The 20,971-nt window shown below is 36.9% G+C and overlaps 1 protein-coding gene across 1 annotated transcript; it reads right to left on the minus strand.

Annotated features, from left to right (window-relative positions):
* Nucleotides 1-6,196: 6,196 nt before the first annotated feature.
* On the minus strand, nt 6,197-6,604 carry LOC149198188 (uncharacterized). The gene has a single exon (XM_089408947.1). It carries the CDS (start codon nt 6,602-6,604, stop codon nt 6,197-6,199), a length of 408 nt encoding a protein of 135 aa, XP_089265073.1.
* Between the last annotated feature and the right edge of the window lie 14,367 nt (nt 6,605-20,971).

Raw genomic sequence — 20,971 nt, forward strand, 5'->3', positions numbered from 1 at the left:
TAAGCCATGAACAGATAGAGAATGAAACAGAGAGAAGGAGATAGAGAAACCGAATAGAAAGTAAAGCAGAGAACAGAGAGCCGAGTTGACTTGCGGAGCTAAGGCAGCATTGAGCAGACAGAAGTTTTGAGAGGTTCAAGCAATCCCGGTGAGGATATCTGTCGGGGAACTGAGTACCAAATTGGACTCGTCCCATTAAGACTAGTTGAGGTCGAGACATGGTAAGGAAGAGTCTGTGCACTCTAGTGGCTTGGGGAATCCAAGAACCACCCTACTAAGCATCATCTGTTTCAGGAGACTCAAATTGAGCTCCTCATTATAAAAAATATGCTTAAAGACACAATAAAAGAAGGCCACCATTGAAAGCTGGATCAGAGACGTAGCCCTGGAGGATTGGGTGAACTCCTTATTAATTTGTTGTGTTTTTCATTTGCTTACTGTGTTTCTCTTACTGTTTTCCATTTTCTAGTGTCTGTGTATTTTGCAATATGATCGATCCATTGCCTAAGATAACATAGACACACACCAGCGCATGAGTCTATAATACCTTCATTAATTAATTAACTGAGATCACTCACGAGTGATTTTCAGATCAAATTTAGTGCTCTATTTGTCCATTTGCTAATCTTATCTTTTAGCTTATTAAGAATAGGTTCCCAAATATCCTTGTGTAGTGGTTTTTCGGTGAGGGGAACTCCCAGGTACTTCGCAGGCAGTGACTCCCTTTGAAAGCCCAAAATTCTGGAAAGATTTATTTGTATTGAAATATATGTATTGAAAAAGAAAATCTTTGATTTAGTAAGACTTACCTCTGTTCCTATTTCCCTAGCAAACTCACTCAGAATCTGCTTGAATGCTTTGGCTTCCTTGACAGTGGGTGTGCCTTGAAGCATAGTATCATCCACAAATTGCTGATGTGTCACCGTGTCCCCACCTTGAGTGAGTCTTAGACCTTGAATTCTCCCTTCCTCCTTAGCAACTCTGATTGCTCTCCCTAATCCTTCCATCATTAGAATGAAAAGGAAAGGAGAAAGAGGATCGCCCTACCTGAGACCTCTAGAAGGCTTGAAGGTTTTGGAGGGAGAGCCATTGAGAAGAATTGAACAGCTGGCGGTGGTAACTAGCACCATAACCCATTTAATCCAATTGTAATCAAATCCATAGGCTTTTAATATTGCTCTTATGTACGACCAGCTAAGTTTGTCATAGGCCTTTGCTATGTCTAGCTGAATTATCATTCCTGCCTGTTTATTGGTAATGAGTGAATGAACCATTTCATGTGCTTGAATTATGTTATCTAGAATTTGTCTTCCTTCCACATAGCCTGTTTGCTCCTCTAATACTAGGGTTGGGAGGAGTGGTTTGAGACAGTTGGCAAGTACTTTGGATATTATTTTGTATACCACATTGCATAATGCTATAGGTCTAAATCTGTCTGGAGAGGTGGCCTTTTCCTGTTTGGGGATTAAAGCTATGAAAGATTCATTGAGCGCCTTTAGGACTGTCTTAAATGTCGAGAGTCTTCCACTACCTCCAGGATGTCCTGCTTTACTATCCTCCAACAAGCTTTGAAAAAGTCCACATTGAAGCCATCCAAGCCTGGTGCTTTCCCATTGTGCATCTCTTTAACGACTTCCTCAATTTCTTCCTCTGTTACTGGTCTGTTGAGATTATAATTATCTTCTCTAGTAACCAATTTAGGAATGTACTGAGTAAATTTTTTCGTAAACTGGTATCTGTCTTCCGAGGTTTCCTCAGCAATTTTCTGAAAATGCTGGACTAGAACCTTCTCCATCTCTTCATGAGTGTTTCTTTCTATTCCATGCTGATCTATAAGTTTCACAATTCTATTGTTGTTTCTGTGAGCTATGGTGGATCTGTGAAAGAATTTGGTGTTTCTCTCCCCTTCTTTAATCCATTGTACTCTAGATTTCTGTCTCCAGAATATTTCCTCTTGAAGACATCTGTTGTCCCATTCCTGCTAGAGTGACTCTGCCATCTCTTTCCTTTCATCTGTATAGCCTTCTGTGATAAGAATATGGTTTATTTCCTTTAGTTTCTTTTCCACATCTCCTTTAGCTTTGAAGATATTACCAAATTCCTTTTTATTCCACTCTTTGAGTCTGCCTTTAATGTGTTTGAGCCTGCAGTGTAGAAGGAACATCTTTGTACCTTGAAGGTGTAGCTCTTCCTTCCACCATTTTTTGATGTTTGTGAGGAAATCTAAGTGTGTGAGCCAAGCGTTCTCAAACCTGAAGGGGGAGTTCCTTGGTTTACCAAAAAGAGAAGCTTCCAATTGGATAGGCCAGTGATCTGAACCTCCAAAAGGTAGGATGAGCGCAGTAATGTTGCTTCCCATGAGAAGAAGTTCCTCTGAAACAATAAATCTGTCCAATTTTGAGGCTACTTGGGTAGGGCCCCCTCTTTTGTTATTCCAAGTGAAGATTCCATTGCTTGTTTCCATATCAACCAATTTCATATTGGTGATGAAGTTTTGGAAGGCAACTGAATCTCTACCAAGTGTTCTAGTTCCTCCTTTCTTCTCCATAAGTGATTTTGTCATGTTAAAATCACCTCCAAGAATCCAGGGTAGAGCTGGGTATCTCTTCTTCATATCCTCCAGTGTTGTGAGGAGTCGAAGTTTGTCCTCCATTGGATGCGGACCATAGACATTGGTGATCATGTAACATTGTCTGTCTCCCACCGATTGGAAAATCAGAGAAAGGTGATGTCTAGATGCCTCCGCATCAATCACACCAAATTTTTGTGGATCCCATAGAGTGAGAATGCCACCAACAGATTTATTTGCCTTAACTTCAAGGTATTCATATCTATTTAACCATTTGCTATGTTTTTCACGGATCTTCTCCACAGAGCATTTTGTTTCCTGTATGAATACTATGTCAGGTTTTTCCTCTCTGATCTTGTTACCTAGATTCCTCTGTTTTCTTCTGCTCCCTAGTCCTCTAATGTTCCATGTTGTGATTTTCATTGAGGTGGGGTTTTAAAGGAGTAACTGGAAAGGTCTTTCATCCTTCCTGAGTCAATCATGAGTTTGCCACACTCCAATAGTAGTTCTTTCTGTCTTTTTCTTCCCCTCCTTTTTCCTGGATTTTTTGTTAGTTTTCCTGTTATTAATCCTATTGAGGAAGTCCCTTTATTTTCCTGGTTATCATGTCCTCTTTTGACTCCTGCAGCTGTTTGATGTGACTTGTTAAGAAATATCTGTTGTACCTTGTCCACATCCTCCTGAGGGATGGAGTTTATTCCCTGGTTTCCTCCTTGTTCTAGAAACTTTTCCAGCTCTAGGTTCTCCCTTTCCAGGATCTCCTGTAAGTCTTGGTCCTCTGTACCACTTTCACTTTGAGTCATTTCCTGGTCTTTTTCTATTTCCATGGTACTCAAAGGGTCCGTCGTGTGTTCATTCTGATCTTGAGTGAACTCCATGCTGGTCTCTTTTCCTTTCCCCCTTGCTAACTGATTCTCTGTACTCTCTTGATCACCTCCATCTACTTCTTTTTCTCCTAAGATCTCAAAACTATTGTGACTTTTTGTTTTGTTATCATTCGTAATAGGGTTCTTTTGTGTCTTCCTTCCCCCTCCTTTTCCTTTTCCTCCTGCTTTGGTGAAACTTGTCTGGTCTTTCCCTTTGTTGGTGTTTAGGTTTTCCTCCCTTCTATTAAGAGGACAATCTCTAGATAGGTGTCCATGCTCATGACATTTGTGACATCTGAACGGGATATGTTCATAGTCAACTGTTTGAACCCATTCCTCGTCATAGACTTCTAGAATGACCTCATCTGGAAGGGCTCCTGATAGGTCCATCTCCACACATATACGAGCATAGGAGGTATATTTTCCTCGTAGAGTTGCCTCTAAAATTTTTAAGAAATGACCTAATTTATTGCCTATAGCTTTTAAGGACTCTGGCATCCAGTAATCTAAAGGTAAGGAGTAAAGTCTAATCCATACTGGTACCAAAGTGAATGTTTCTCGTTCTGGCACAAAGTTCATCATCCATGGCTACATATAGAGACCAGCAGCTGCAAAGAAGTAGGGTCCCCCTTCAAAAATCTTATCTCTGTCTTCCATATTCATGAACGCTACTGTAAAAAAACCTTTGGATCCAAGATGTATATTTAACTCCCCCTTTGGTTTCCAGTTGTATTTTATCCAGGTGTACAATGCTTTCTTTGACGACCAAATTCCCATAAATTTGCATATGATGGCATAGTTTGCCATGTGATCCTTGTGCGCTTGCAGAGCTAGATCATTCAGAATAACCCGAGGTTTAGTTATGGTCTTGGGTTTACAGGGCCCCATCTTGGCTCTGTTCTCTGTTCCCTAACCTCTGTCTTCCGCTTTCTCCTCCTGTCGGTCTTCTTCATGGGCCCCTTGATCTGCATGGGTTTTGCTGCCTTCCGCCTTCTGAGTTTCAGTGTTTTTTGTCTTGACCTCCAAGGGTTGTGGAGGTTTGTTCTTATTCCCTCCTCTTCCTCTATTTGAAACCACATTACTGTAGGAGGGAGTGGAGCTCCCTCCTCCCTATGCCTCCATGGGTGTTACCCTCTGTCACTCTCTTAGATAAACCCTAGAACCCTTTGCGGAACCAGTCACTCAGAGATCGTAAAAGTAAATTTTTTTTATTATTATATAAAAATTTAATTTATTTAAAATGGAAAAATGTTGTTGAAGTGGTATAAAACTAAAAGCGAGATTTTAATTTGTCACAACTAAGTTAAAATAGTAATACAAATATTAATATATTTCTAATAAAATTGAGTAGTATTTTTTATTAGTTATAATTAAAATGTTATTTTAGTTAATAAATCATATTGAATAAGGTTAACTAATATTTAAGTCATCTTGAATAAAGCTAATTAAGATTTAAATGAAGGTGAGCAATATCACTCTAAATCTCAATTGTTTAAGCTATCAGAGATTATGGATAGCATTAATATCATAATTACATGTAATCAATTTAGATCTACCAAAGTGTCTAGAAAGATTAAATATCTTGAAATGTGAACCATTTTTAGAATAAAAATATATTTGATCTCTTTTGGCCCTTGGTATATGTGGAGTTAAGATTATTCTAGACTGTTTTTTATTTTATTTTATTTTGATTGACTAAATAAATATTTACATTAAATTACATTTCAATTCTTGGTGCTTGGTATATGTAGAATTAAAATGGTTCTAGACTAATTTTTATTTTTATTTTATTTTGACTAAATAATTAAATGTTTACATTAAATTACCTTTCAACATCTCTATCATAATGAAAGAAAAAATGGTATAGACACAATGATTCATGAATCCTTTTTCATTTTTTTTAAATACGATTTTTTTTTATAAAATATAAATTAATTACTTTATCTAAAATTTAATTCTCATCGAAATAGTTAATTAATTTATATAAAGTTTAAATGATAAATTAAAATTAAGTGTATGTTAATATGTTATGTTTTTAGGAAGAGTTTCAACGTAAATCACAAGTAGAAAACCTTTGTCGACCCGTGTTCCCAACTAGTGTGGTTCATAGTGTAACTCCTCAACTTGTGATGAACCACAGTAGTTGGTTCGAAACGCGTGGACAAAGGTTTTCTACATGTGATTTACGCTGAAACTCTTCTTAAAAATATTATGGATCACAGAAACCTCAATTCAATAATATGTTATGTATTAACAGCGATATGCTATAGATTAACAGCTAATTTCGATACATTATCGGCAGCTAATTATAACAGCTAATTTCGATACATTATCGGCAGCTAATTTCGATACATTATCTGTGGAGATTACAGATCTCCACTTAGAACCTTCATTTCTAAACCGGCGAATGGATAAAGTGTTCATATTCGACAAAACCTCGGGGACACACCCTAATTATTGTGGAAAAAAAAAAAAGGGAGAACCTGTCCCTATTTCAACCACAGCCTCGTCAGAAATTTGGCAGATCCTCGAATCGGTGAGACGGGTGAAGGAATTCTTAGTAGAGAAGTCGGAATTCTGATAGACGCAGAAGAATATGTAGAGGGTTAATCTCTGTTCTCCTAGGGAAATCAGATTCAATGTGATCAGTAAATTTGTGTATTGAATGGAAATAATCATGTTACCACAACTGTCAGAATTCGACTCCAAGAGATCCCGAAGCGTCCGGCCGGATCTCGTCAATGGTCTCCAACTTTGGTTTCTAAAATTTGCATGCGTTCAATCTCAGCTGCGCAAACGCCGTTGACAGCTCTAGATCGTCCTCCAAATTCAGCTTCGGCACCGCAGGCTGTTCCTCCTGCACCCCACTAATTTGATTCCCTTCCTCCAATAAGAATACATCCTTTTTAACTTCTGGCGGGCGATCTCCACATATGGGGAGTATTTTGGCTCCAAAGGTCCGTTTGCTTGCAGGTTTCATGGCGGAATTGGCCTCCAATGCCAGGGAGGCCATGTCTGTCCGAGAGAGCACGGAGTGCAGCTTGGGCATGGGCAGAAGAAAATAGAGATGCCCCAATTCCAGTTCTTCGTCTGCCGTGAGAGGATTAATCGGACGCCCAATCTGCAAGCCATTGGCGTGGCATACAAAGTGCTGAGGATTGTCCAGCATCAGCTCTGCCGCCTTTATCGGCCTCGGAAGGTCTTGAACGCTGCCATTTGAGTTTATGACTTTCACAGCGCTGGAATGTACAGAGTTGGAAGCGCAAGAGATGTAACCGCTCAACGCATTTATGAAGTACGGATGGCAGTTGTAATGTGGATGTACGGCGGGGTACAGGTGGAGTGTCACGTGGAAACATCGTTGGCAGTGCGGAAAGTGGAGAAGGGAAGAAACAAAGAAACATGTTGCCTGTGGCGATGGCAGGCTGTGATGGGAAGCCGTGTTTCGATTGCGGATTTCAAGTATCAAAGGGGCCTTGAATTTAGGACGAGATATTGAGGCCGAAGAATTGTTTGGATGGTTAAAAGTGATTGGAATTTGGGTTAATTTTTTTTGTGGTACAATTGTTTAAATCATATTTTGATGGGATTCAGTATTATTAAAAATCGGAGTTGTTTTTAATGCGATTTTTTGGAGATTTTGGTGACGGAATCTGGAGAAAAATTGAGGTTAAATCTTGATTTGTATTAGTTAAAATGGTTTTTTAACTGCATATTTGGATTCAGCACCCTGAAAAACCCCTGGGACGCTTTGATTGTGCAGAAATTATCTATCAAACTTGCGATTTCAATAAATTGCTGCAGGATTTTCACTGGAAAAGCTTCCAAAAAAATCTCTTTAAAGACAACTGGTTAAAAATCTTCAAATTTGAAATTTATAACTTAACAAAAAATCCCTACCAATTTTTATCAAAATCTTACCAAAATTTCAATAATTTTCCAAAAATCAATCTCAAAATAAACTTCAATAAACTTCAAAACCATGCATGTGCATATTTCCTTTTTATAGTTTTTTTGGGGAACCATGACATGCTTTGTTGGTTCCTTTATCTTTTTTTGGGGTGAAGAGACACTCATACTACCAATTTTGGATTTAAATTTGGTAGGAAATATGTTTAAAGTAAAAGTTCCATCTCATTTCTTTTACCCATAAGATAAGATTATTGATAAAGATTATATTTATCTCATTTCTTTTACCCATAAGATAAAGATTATTGATAAAGATTATATTTATTGGGTGTATTGGTTGTGGAATAAAGAAGCTTTATAATGTTATTAATTTATTTTGACTTTATAATTTTGTTCATGAATTTTTTTAATAAAATTTTGTTTAATTTAAGATGATTTAAATTGTTAATTTTTCAAAAAATAATTAAAAAAATATTAAAAAACCACTTTCACTTAAAATAAGGTAATTTCTATTATATAATATGGATTTAAATAATGTTCAAATTTAATTTCTATTATATAATATGGATTTAAATAATGTTCAAATTTTGAATAAATGAAAATTATGATTAATGAATGTTATAAAATGACATTATGATAAATTTTTATATTGTACGAGTTTCTGGAATCAAGCAAAGTTGAGAACATGTGTACAAGCATCAAGCATCTACGATGCTAAAAGTTTTATTAAATTTAATAAAAAGTCAAATTATATATATATATATATAATATTTTGTATTATATTATATCTAGATAATTATATATTTTAAATATTATTTAAATAAATTTAAAACTAATTCAAACAATTTTGTATGGAGAATTGTTATATTACATTCCTATTATAATTTATTTGTCTTTGCCATATCAATATATTAAATTATATTTCCAATATTAATGAGTATTAATTTCAATATCTATTCAAATGTGAAATTTTAATATGCAAAAATATTTATTTACAAAATAGAAAACAAAATTAAACTTTACATTCATAAAGTATTTTTGTAGATTTGGATCATTGTTTTGGTTTAGATAATTACATAAAAAAATTCTAAATAATACAGCTTTAGTAATGTAGTTGTTTAATAGAAATAATATAATATACGGAAACATTTATTTATTAGACTTTTATGTTTAGTTTTTGCACAAAGACAAACATACATGCATTAAAAGCTCTGCATATTTACAACTATAAACTAAATACTATTAAGTTTTTTTTATTTAAATAATTTATGAAATAATGTTTAAGTGTTGTTTCAAGGTTATGGATTACGGTTAGGGTTTTTTGTCATGGCCTGTAACTTGGGTTTCTGGTCATGGGCTGCAGTCTCTCAACTTACTCAGTGAAATGGAGAAATTTTTATTTTTTCCCTGATTATTCTAATAACTTGTCATATGTAGCCTACGTCATAAGCATGGCCGACATCGACCTCATAGTTCGCCTTAGGTTTCACTTACATTCTCCAATATCTAGACCTTAGTCGTGGAAGGAGGGATTGTTGCAGGTCAGGTTAGAGGTTGACATGGTTGATGATATATCTTTGTCTCCAATGGAAGAAGATGAATTTCTTGATTACAAGCCTAATGATAATGACAAACACGATATTTGGGTTTGGTCATTAAACCTCAGACTAAAGTCGTTGATGAAAGGGGCGTTTGACAGGTCTGATCAGGAGATCCATGTTGCTTCTTTTGGCAAGGATGTTAATCAGGCAACAAAGAACCAACCTCTTAGTGATTCAGGAAACCTTCCCACTATGGTATTGATGTCGGGCCTAGAAAATTTGTGGAGGGCTATCCACTATGGAGAAATCTTAGGATAGGGTTTGGGTAGTCATCCATGTAGCAGTGCAGACACAAGCCTCCCAGCGCAAAATTTATCGTTGTCATCATCCTGGGCTATAGGAATCAAACCCTTGTTCTCCTCTGTAAACTCTACTCTTTCTAAGGGTTTTGGCACTAGTGAGGGATTCCATCTTCCAAATGTACTCTCAATCTCCCCTTCCCCTCATGGGTCATCATTCCAATCCCTTCCATGTAGTTTTTTGAATGATTTAATAGTTTTGGCAAATGAGGCAAGTCAAAACAAAGGGGGTTCAGTAGTAAACCCCTCATGCAGGGTGCTTGTGCAGTTTCAAAAGGGGAAGTGCCCCATAAACCAATTCGAAAGGCATTGGGAAAGCGGAAAAAAACCATTGTATAAGCCGATTGAAAAGACAAGGGTCTCACTAGTTTTGGGAGTGGACATAGCCATGCATCAAGCAAAGGACCTTGCCTGAAAATCATTGGTTGGGAGGGTGTGGAGGCTGAAATTTGGTACTCTCTTCCTCAGAGCATGGGTTAAAGAAGAAGTGAAGCCATTAGTAAAAAATTGTCTGACAGTCAAAGCTTTGGCTCGAGGTTGGATTCGTCTGGTTTTCCAAAATGAGGAGGTTGCAAAAGAAGTATTCGGGAGGGTGTAGAAGGTTGATTTCTCTCTATTAATAGTCAAATTTTGGAATCCCATTTTCAATGCAAAGCGAGAACGTTTGGATGTGGTTCTCAAATAGGTAAGATTCCAGATCTACGAGCTCAATTATGGCATGAAACTATCTTTCGTGATATAGGGAATACCCTGTGAACTTACTTGGAGAAATGCAATTCCTATCTGGTGATGAGAGACATGTCGATGGTGCGGATTCTTATAAATATTGACCTACAAGGAGGTTTGGCTAGGGAGATGGTGATTGATCAAGAGGAAGAGAGGTCCCTGGTTTTAGACTATGAAGGCATCCCATTTAGATGTAGATGTCATCAACATGGGTATCTGGTCAATGACTACAAGATTCCTTCTCAAAAGAGGGTGAACATAACCACTGGCCTTGTTACATCGAGCGACCCTATGTAAAATGACTCCTCTAAGTTGAAGAGGATGTTAAAGGAAAATCAAGCATCTCATAGTCAATTTACAATGGGACAAAACAACTCTAGGGAGGAAGTCGGCATAGGACATGAAGCTTTGGATTTTGTTAGCGAGGTTCCATATTCAAAAGATACCTCGATGGAAATCTCCTCTTCCTTTTTAATTCCATATCTTTCTTTTTATCAGTTAAATGTCTTTGTAGACTTTGTTAATATGAGTGAATCCCTACCCTTGTGTCTTTCTCATGCCACTGCTTCTCCCCACTTTCTATAGGTTTGTCCCAATGTCTGCAAGCTTTCATCTCCTTTTGTTTCCTTTCGAGGTAGTGCCCCCCTCTTCCCTCCACTTTATAATGTCTCAGTGGCTTAACTATCATACATTGCATCCCTCCACTATGCTCCTCCTTTCCCCCCCCCTTATCGCCATGTCTCATCTATGTGCCCATGTCTCAACGCTTTGGGCGATTCCCCTTTGATATCATCCTCAGCTGCTCCATCCTCACTAAACATCTCAAATTTAGAGGATTCCCTATACAACCTTTGTTCTAGGAATGTGGTTTCTTAGAAGGAGGGTTTCATATGGGGCTTAGGATAGATTACCCTCCCTACAATCGAAGGCATAGGTTAGGGCTGAAAATACTTTTTATCTAAAGCAAAATAAAAATCCTGTGCAAATCTTGTTGTCGACAAATAGTTTTCCATCAAAAGGACCCTTAGGGCAAGGTCGACCTCATCAGGGGTGTCAAAATGAAACTATTGTCCTTCAACTACATGGGTTTGGCATATTCTTCTAAAAAATGTGTAGTCAAGTTAATTGTTGAAGTTAATGAATCGAACCTCATTTTTCTTCATGAGACCCTTGGTTGTGGAAATTTTATCATCAAATGCATCGAATCCCTCCTGGTGGGATGGAGTTTCACGATGTTGGATGCCTATGGGTGATTAGGGGAGCTCGTTGTGGGTTGGAGATCAAGGTAAATCTAAATGAAAAACCTGTGGAGCACGACTCTTGTTTGGGAGTTGAGGTTTTCTCAAAAGACCTAGATTTATCTATAGCTCTAATTCATAGTTATGGGCTTTCCCAAAACCGCAATGAGTACTAGTATGATATTCTACATAGATCTATCTGTAGATACAACTTGGTTATTACTGGAGGAGATCTAAACTTCTTCCTGTGACCCACAAAATTGTAGGGTCCAAGGGCAAGGTCAAATCCCCTCGTTGATTTCCTCATAAGCAGACTGGCTCGGAGTAAGTTGGTGGATGTGGAACCTGTTAAAATATTCCCCACCCAGAGGAATCAAAGAATAAGGGAAGACAGGGTATCCAAGATAATTGATCATTTCCTCCTCTATGAAGCTTTGGTGGAATCCCTCCCCTTGATAAAATAGTGGACACGTATTGGGGAATTTTGGATCACTCTCTTATTTTTCTAAAAACTCCAACAAGCCAACTATACCATTCAAAATGAATTCTTCATCGCTAAAAGATGAGGATTTCTTATCCCTTGTCAAATCCCACTAGAAAACTTTCGACCCACACTAAAAGGCATCGGTTGTTTTCCATTTTGAAGCAAATATCAAACTTGTCAAACAAAAGACAAAAGAATGGAAAAAAGAATGAAAATGACTACATGAGAGTTTGAGATGATTGAAAGTCAGATCGAGATATTGAAAAATCAAATGAGGAGGGTTTCAACTCTCAAGGCTCCAAAGAGATTCTCATCAGCCTGGAAAAAAAAGGAAAAATGGAATCCTCACTGTGAGGGAGGAAGAATGGTGCCTGCAAAGTAGGGCCATCTAGTTAAAAAGTGGGGATGAAAACACAAAATTTTCCAGGCCTATGCAAAGGGAAGAAAATTTGTTAATAACATATGGAGTTTACAAGATGTTGACAATAGGGAGGTCTCATCCTTTGAAGGTTTGGAAAGCATGGGAAAGAACCCTTCTTAACACCTCTATCAAGCTCCAATGGAATTTTCAATTGCATAGTAATCTAGGTAGCACAATTTTTCCCAAAAATGATCAAGGAAGAGGAAATTAGGGCTTTTATGGAAGATATCTTAGAGGAGGAGCTCAAATCGGTGATGCATAATTTTCATAAGGACAAGATCCCTGGGCCTGATAGGTGGGCCATCAAAAGTTGTATGGAACTTTATGACATATCAGGCCCTGATCTCCTGGAAATGGTTGAAGACTCCAGAAGGTAAGAAAGTAAGCATCTTATTTTTAATTCAAACTTCATTTCCCTCATTCCCAAAGTGGATCACCCCTAATCCTTTTTTGATTTCCATCCCATCTCCCTTTGCAATACCATTTATAATATTATCACAAAAATAATAGCCTCCAAACTCAAGCCTACCATCTCTAGATCTATTTCATTAGAAAAAATTATGTTTTTGGAGGGGAGATAAATTTATGAAGTTATCAGAGTGGCACAACAAATAATGCATGCTATAAAAACTCAAAAATTGAAGGGGTTTGTTATCAAAATCAACCTATTAAAATCCTTTAATCAATTTAATTGGATATATTTAACGCTTCTTCTCACCCACGTGGGCTTCAACATTAACTTTATCAATTGGTCCATGAGTTGCATTCAGACCGTATCCCTTGTTGTACTTATAAATGGCTAGACCTCCCCCTTTTTCCATGCTCAAAGGGGATTGAGACATGGCTCTCCCCTCTGTCCTTTACTGTTTTTAATGGTGGAAGAAGGACTGACTCATCTTCTATCTCAAGCAAAATGATGAGGGGAATTCCACAGATCTCTCATTACTGGGACTTTGGTTGTCACACACCTGCTCTTTATGGACAACATCCTTATTTTTTGCAACATGGAGTTAAGGGAGTTTAACACTCTAGCTTTGATTTTATCCCTTTTTGAGAAAGCCACTAGGATGACAATAAATTCCCATAAATATTCCATTTCATGTAAAATCCTAAATGAAGTATAATCCTGCCATTTGTTACAACTTCTTCCATATTCTTTTAAACCATTAGTGGAAGGGTTAAAGCATCTTAGGTTTCATCTAAAACCTAAATACTACAAAGAAAAATATTTCCTCTTGATAATTTCCAAAGTGGAAAAACATATAAACAAACTAGTGTTTTTTATGGGTCTCCATGGAGGTATCTCTTGTTTTAATCAAATATATGCTAGAAGCCATTCTTGTATATTGGGCATCTATGGCTTGGATTCCAAAACATGTTTTGGAAAAAGTTAGAACAAAATTTTCAAATTTTCTATGGGAAGGAAAGCAAGATCCAGGGATGCTCCCTTGGGCTAAGTGGGACCATATTTCTCGCCAAAAGCACTGGCAGGTTGGGGCCTGAAAAAATTTTCAAAAGCCTTAGCTTCCAAGTGTGGTTGGTAGTTGGTCCCATCATGCAACCTATGGATTTTGGTGGCCACTCAAAAATATATTTCCCCTAGCTCTCTAGAATATTGGATTTGAGGGGCTAATAAGCCCAGAGTAAACATATCCATAATTTTGAGGGCGATGCTCCATTATTTTGATGTCTTCAGTAGTGGGCTAGCTTATGGGATTGGTAGGGGAAACATAGATAGACTTGGGTTGGATCCTTGGCCTGCTTGTGGTTAAAACCACTTGCTTCCCTCTCCTCTCATCTATCTTTTAAGGGATACAGGTTATACAAAATTATCACACATTGCCAATCCTATGACCTCCTCAATTTGGAGCCAAGGCTGGATTTCAGATGAGGAGATGGGTTTAGAGGAGGTCTACCATGGTCCATGGCAGGTATATTTGAAATAACTCTCTAATGGTCATATAATATTGACGAATAAATATGATTGGATCATTTGGGGTATCCCCCCCTATGGTTCCTACACCCCAAAATTGGGTTACCTCTTTCTTATGGTCAACATAGTGGCACTTGATCAAATTTTCTGGTGGAAAGCGGTATGGTGTGAAAAATTCCAAACAAAATAAAATTTGTTTATGTGGTGCCTAATGGTGAGGAAGGCACCAAATTAGGATAAATTGCAAAAGTAGTTTATGAGTGGATCATGCTAGTGACATTTATGTAAAAACAATGATGAAAATTTATAACACCTGTTGATCTCATGTCCCTTCTATTTGTAGGTGTGGACAACATTAAGGACTTCCCTTGGTCACTCAATTTTATGGGATGGTATGGATTTGGAAGAAGTCTGGAAGGCATGGTGCTCCATGTTGGAAAATTCAAACTGGCGGCTTATTACTCTCAATTCTCCTTAACCTTAATATTTTCTTGTGAACTTAGTTTGTCTTTTTGTGTTCTTAGATATTTTCATCAAACAAATATCAAGACCATAAATAGTTACAATAAAGGACACAAAAAATAGGTTCTCAACCAGGGAAAAACCCCTCCAAGGGGAAAACCCAGAAAACTCTTCTGTTCTTATCGAATATGCTTTAGATGAGACAAAAAATACCCAATCCTAAACCAAGTCCTCCTCCAGGTACCAAGTCAACTCTTTCAATAAGTCCTTCCTTTATTTAGCACCAGCCAACTTCAAACTACAATTTTGTCTTGCCAGCTTCAATACTGCTACCTTGACCTACAACTTCGGCCCTTGTAGCAGCTACAAAAACTCTAATACAACTTCCTCTTGAGACCTTCCTTGATCAAGAAAACTCCTTCCAAGATCAACGAGGTCAAGATAGATTATTCTTCCTTCCAGAAACAAGAGACTACAATTCATCCTGTTGCAATTTGAATCTACAATTCCAGCCTCCTTTGTAGTTGTAGAAACCCTAGAATTTCACATGTGTGAGAGAGAGAGAGACTAAAAAAAAAAAATTCATCCTTCCTTTCTTGTTTTGGACCTTCACTATATTCTTCTTCTGCTTCCCAGCTATAGATCAAACTTCCTTCTTCGGATTGAACTTGTGAGTGAGTGGATGACAAATGAGGTCGAAGTGCTCCATTATATAGTGTTTCCAAGGGGTCGAATTCCCTCCTTTAAGCCAACTTGAAGCTATCAAGGCCAACTTGTACTTTTGGAGTTTCGAGGACTTTCTAGAATAAAAATAATTCTTTTTCCAAATGCATTTTTTGTGGAAGGGTCCTATAAACATGATGTTGACTCCTTTGAGTCATGAAAATAAATTCTAAGACCTAACAAACCCTAGAAGCGTGAATAACATGCTTTTACCTAGAAGATAATCAATAAGAGGCATGAAACCCATGCTTTAATAATAATAATAATAAAATATTTTCTTTTTTTTTGTTACATAGGATACATATTGAAATGAGTACAACAACAATTATGAATACTTAAACTAGTTACATTTTAACACTACCTCTTAACAAGGGAGGTATTCATAATTGTAAAACCAATACAAAATCATTCTCAAACTGAAAAGTTATCATAATAAGAGTAAGATTGATTATCCAAAATGTAAGCATCATCATTATTACCAACGTTGTCATTAAGGCCTAACTTGACAAGCTCAACTTTATTTGAGAGCATTATGTTGGGAGGATTTATGTGTGATACCACACTACCTCTACAAGGTACATACCCCATCCATGTTGAAGAATGTAACTAGTTTCGATCTTCATAATTATATTTGATGAAAAGAAAGAAAAAGAAATTTTATTGAAAAGGAAATTGCCTTATTAAAGCATGGGTTTCATGCTCTTTTGTTTATTTTCTAGGGCAAAGCCTCCATTGAAGGCTTCAAGGTTTTGTCATGAGTCAATAGATTCATCGACATTTTTATTAAACCCTTCTTGGGCTATTGTATGATGTAAAAATAATTATTTCTGAGTCAAAAGAGTCATTTGTCACCTCCACACCAAGTCAGACATGTCCTCATGAAGTCGGCCTCGATTAGGGCTATTCAACCCTCTAGAAAGAGTATATATATAAGCAACTTGACTCATTTGGATCACACACTCAACAATTTCGGTTTACAAGAGAAAGAGGCAAAAAAGAAAAGCAAAATTGGAGGAGAATAAATGAATAACCTGGGAAGACTAAAATTGAGTTCTTCGGTGTCTCTCTCTCACACGTGCAAATTTTCAGGGCTGAAGCTGGGGCCAAAATTTTTGAACTTATGGCAGGTCTAAAATTCTAAAGTGGAGGGGCCGAATTTTTGGATTGAAGTTGCATCTAAGAAGCTGACACTTGGAGACTTTATCAGATATTATCTATAAGAAGGAAGGGTTGACTTGGTGATTGGAGGAGGTCTTTGTATAGGTCTAAAGGGTCTTGGATTGGCTCATCTTGATTTGAATCTACTAGTGGAAGAGTTGGACTGGGTTTTCCCCTTGGAGGGGTTTTTCTCTCACTGAGTTCCTACATCTTGTCTCTCTTGTTCTTGTGGTCTTCATATACATTTAATTTGGTAATTTCTTGATGAAATATAATCTAACATAGAAGTAAAAGAAGCCAACATAAATCAAAAGTAATTATCAATACGGAGGAATCAAAACCCAATTCATATAAGTATTGATTTCTCAACATGGTATCAAAGAAAGGGTGAAAGAAGGACTAGCTGGAGATCACTTTGTTGGCTATCAATAGAAGGAAGGAAAAGCAATCTCGGAAGAAAATTTCACTCCCTCAATGGCAAGTTTTTTGAACATGGGACTCAATATCATGAAAATTGAAGGAAGTTGGGTTTGAAGGATCATATACAATCTATTTAAGAGAGTCAAGAGTGAATAATTGATCTGAAATGATCATATTTAAAACTGATGTAGAATTGATTATGAAAACAATGAACTAAATGTTAACTTAAAGTGTTGAAATCGTGAGAACTACTTGAGAAGAAAGACTTTACGATAGATGATACACATAAGCAAGATGCAAAACAGAAGTGAAAAATATTAAATACACAGTGATACCAGACAACAAGATTGATTACGGAGTTCATCCCTGATGGACTACGTCTCTGGGACCGTCCGCTTTCAAGATGGGTGACCGCTTTATTAGGATTGACTCCGAGGAGGTCGATTACACAACAAATTGACCAGAATGATTGTGCACGCAGGAACTTCTGGTCACTGTCACAAGAAATCTCTCTGAAAGCTTTCCAACACCTATCTCAGTTCCCAATTCTGACGCCCAATGCTCCTGTTACACTGAAAACAAAAACAACCTATATTCTCCAGAATCTGCATACAAAACTCAAAACCACTCTTCTCCATCTTTAATGAGAAAAGCTGCCTTTATAACCCTGAAAATACATTCCAACCTCTGCTGCCCAACTTTAGAATGCATGACCTGACTTCTAGGGTTAAATTAGGGTTTTAGTTGAAGATATTATGTCACTTTGTGACATTAGGCTTATTATGGTTAAACAAAATATCTTAATACCTTAGAAAACCCACTTTCTGACCTTGGTTATCTCCAAACTTCTAGCTATCAGGGTAATCCGGGCAAAGGTTTCTGACTTGCCATGTGAACAGGCGCAATTGTAACTATTTGCGGCCACGTACCCCAACGGTTCTAGTGACTCAAGACGGTTCTGCTAATTGCACCTACTGCTGTTACTAACTCTGCTCACATGCCGACTGTATACCTGGTGGTTACTCCTCATGGTTCCTATTGTGGTTAACTTAACTCTCATCCGCTCACATGATCTTGGTTACTCCACCACGGTCAGGCTAAACCTTTGCGGTTTAGATCTTGCAGAGTATTTACATTTAAACATTTTGGTTTTGTTCACATTGCTACGGTCTCCAAGCCGAGCAGTTAGGATTGTAGTTAACTTGACAGTGCTCATGTGAATGAGGCTAATGGTTCCGACGTGGTTAGGCAACAGTTAGGAACATAGTTAACTTTTAAACAAGTTTTAATGTTTATTACATGGTTTGTAAGGTGAACATGGCCCAAAAGGTTTTTGCATAGGTTTTAATGCATTTTAATGTTTATACAATGGGTTTGGTATTGTATTACATGACCTAAATGGGTTTTAGCATAGAATTAATGTATTAGGTTTTGGTTAGGTTTTTACATGTAGATTAGGGTTTTAGGTCTTAGGTTAGGGTTTTGTCATTTTGATACATGGATTTTTCACAAAAACCCATGTACGCCTCCTAATCACAAAGCGACATTGTCAACGTCACATGACGACAAACCCTTGTCGACGACCAAATCCTAGCGAAACTAACGATAACCACATGTCGACAACTAGGTAGAAAACCATATCAACTATGAAAACCAACACTGGACAACCATAACATTACTGTCGAACCTGAAGATACTAGACATTAAATGCTAATGACGAAACTGAACCTGTGCAACTAATTTGACAAGATCCTCCTGTATCAATCCTCTCCACTTGAAAGCTTTTGGACCACAAAAGTTTGACTTAAACATATAGTAAATGAGGGTAGAGCTCCCTCACTCTCCACCTTGCCCTGATGATGTGCCAATACATTCCATCAACCACCTGAAACTGATGACCCTGATGATACTGACCATGGCACATTTTGAATCGGTGACCTGTTCCATCCATCTGCAGTACATACAACTTGCGAAGATGGTCAAACAACCTGTTATGAACATGGAAATTGACTTCTTTCCACGAAGTACCATGAATTAGTGATTCATAAACATCTTTGAAAATAGTCTCTACAGGATATTGTTCAATACTATTGACATGTATTAACAATCTATATTGCGGAATGACAGAGACAATCAAAGATATTTTTGACATCAAACCAACTACTTGACTTGATATACTTTCCTACTTCCTGATTACTAAGTGAACTTGCTGCAATAAACCCATCAAACTGTAATATGAAAATTGTTGCAACTTAGTTTGATTTTGAAAGTATTGAAATGGTTGTTGATTTTTTTGAATCACTATTTCCTTATTCATTAAATGATGTTTCCATTGATTAGCACTTTCCCCTGATGCATAAGTTTCCCTTAGATGTATTGAAACTTTGACACTGCTTTAGAAAAGGCTTTGATGTGAAAACAAATAGGCTTCCTCTCCACTTGAAAAGAGGCTTCCAAACTATTTGAAACATGAAATGGTGACACAATACAAGAGAAATTTAACATTGAATTTCCCCAATACTGACCTGCATCTTGTAAATGATAACTTCCAAACTTGGACTGAATTGATTCATTCTGACATTAGAAAAAGGAGCTTTGGATATCAACTGTAATTCATGTTGTTTTCCTTGCTTATGAGTAAGATGATTGGTTTCTTTAAATAGAACTGGAAAAGTTTCTACCTCTTTTATCAAAATATCTTTAAGCTGAGACTCATAACTTGAACAAACATCATGTCGATTCTTATGGTGTTCCTTTACACACATGATTACAAATCTCTTATTTGAACTTATTAATCGCTTCATCTGATTAGCAACAACTAAATTCAAGTGATTTTTACTTTGATGTGCCCTGACAATAAATTCAACCCCATCTTTCTTAAGGTGATATTTATGCTCTCTTCTATAAAATACTGCATCACGATCATAAAGATAAGGACTTCCTAAGACAACTCCACATATGTCTACTGGAACCACATCTAATTCCACTTCATCAATGTAATTAGCTGTAATGGAAAATCTTAATCAACATTGTTTTGTGACTTTTATCTGAGTTGATTTATTTAGCCATCCTAATGGGTAAGGTCTTGGATGATTCTGTGTCTCCAAACCCAAGTTCTTAACTAAATATTCAGATATTAAATTTGCCTATGATCCACTATCAAACATTGTATCTATCTTTGTGTGCTTAGAAGTTATCCTTATGTTAAATAATTCAACTCTTTTATCCTCATTTGAAGGATTTATGTTTTATCAAGATGCAATAGTATTCGAACTTGAACCAGTGTCAGAAGTTTTACCTGTCGAAACTATGGCAGTTATCCTCCTTTCATCACCTGAATTGGAACCTAGATCTTGCTGGACTGCTACAATTTCTTTCTTTTCATCCTTCTCTTTAAGGAACTTTTTGGGCTTAAGTTCTGGATGAAGTTTCCAACACTTAGATTCATCATGACCAATTCTATGGCAATGGGAAAAAGTAGGTCTTTCCTTCTAATCTATTGCTGATTTCTTTCTTTTCGAATTATTCTTCCCTTTACTGTCATTTGAATCCTTGATTTCCAACTCTTTGGATGCTTGCGATGAAAACTTGAATGGTCTGCCACCTGATTCAATATGTATGGCTTGAACACACACTTCATCAAAATCATCAGGATTAAACATCAATACTGTATGCTGCAAATATGAATGTAAATTGTTAATGTATTTTAATAAAGTTTCATGTGTATCCAATGAAATACCAAGCGCCAATGCTTTATTTCTGAACTCCTGAACACTTTGCCTTTTACCTCGCCTCAAATGCTACCAATCAATAACAGCTTGCTGCATGTATCCTAAAGGATAGAATTGTTTCCTAAGAGCTTTTAAAAACTTAGATCATGAAGACATGACTTTACCTTTCTGCTTTACATCTATTTGAGTTTTAATTTCCCACCAGATTAAAGTTGTTCCCCCATTCTAAGTGTAGCTAACTAAATTTTCGTTTTATCGTCATAAATGTTCTGAATATGACAATACAGTTCTAATTGCTTAATCCAATTATCTAGCTTTTTGGGATTCGTTTCGCCATCATAAATAGGTAACTCAAATTTTACATCAAGTTTCAAAAGAGATTTTTTCTTAGGTTTCTTTTTTGTTTCAGATTCTGCACTGGAAGAAGAAGA

Source organism: Pinus tabuliformis, chromosome 2_2, assembly GCF_031772625.1.
Source record: "Pinus tabuliformis cultivar Carrire ecotype Pingquan chromosome 2_2, CPIR1, whole genome shotgun sequence".
NCBI classification, from domain to species: Eukaryota; Viridiplantae; Streptophyta; class Pinopsida; order Pinales; family Pinaceae; genus Pinus; species Pinus tabuliformis.

Excerpts from the sequence above, each read along its gene's own strand:
- LOC149198188 (XM_089408947.1), bottom strand. The coding sequence starts at position 6,604 with ATGCTGGACAATCCTCAGCACTTTGTATGCCACGCCAATGGCTTGCAG.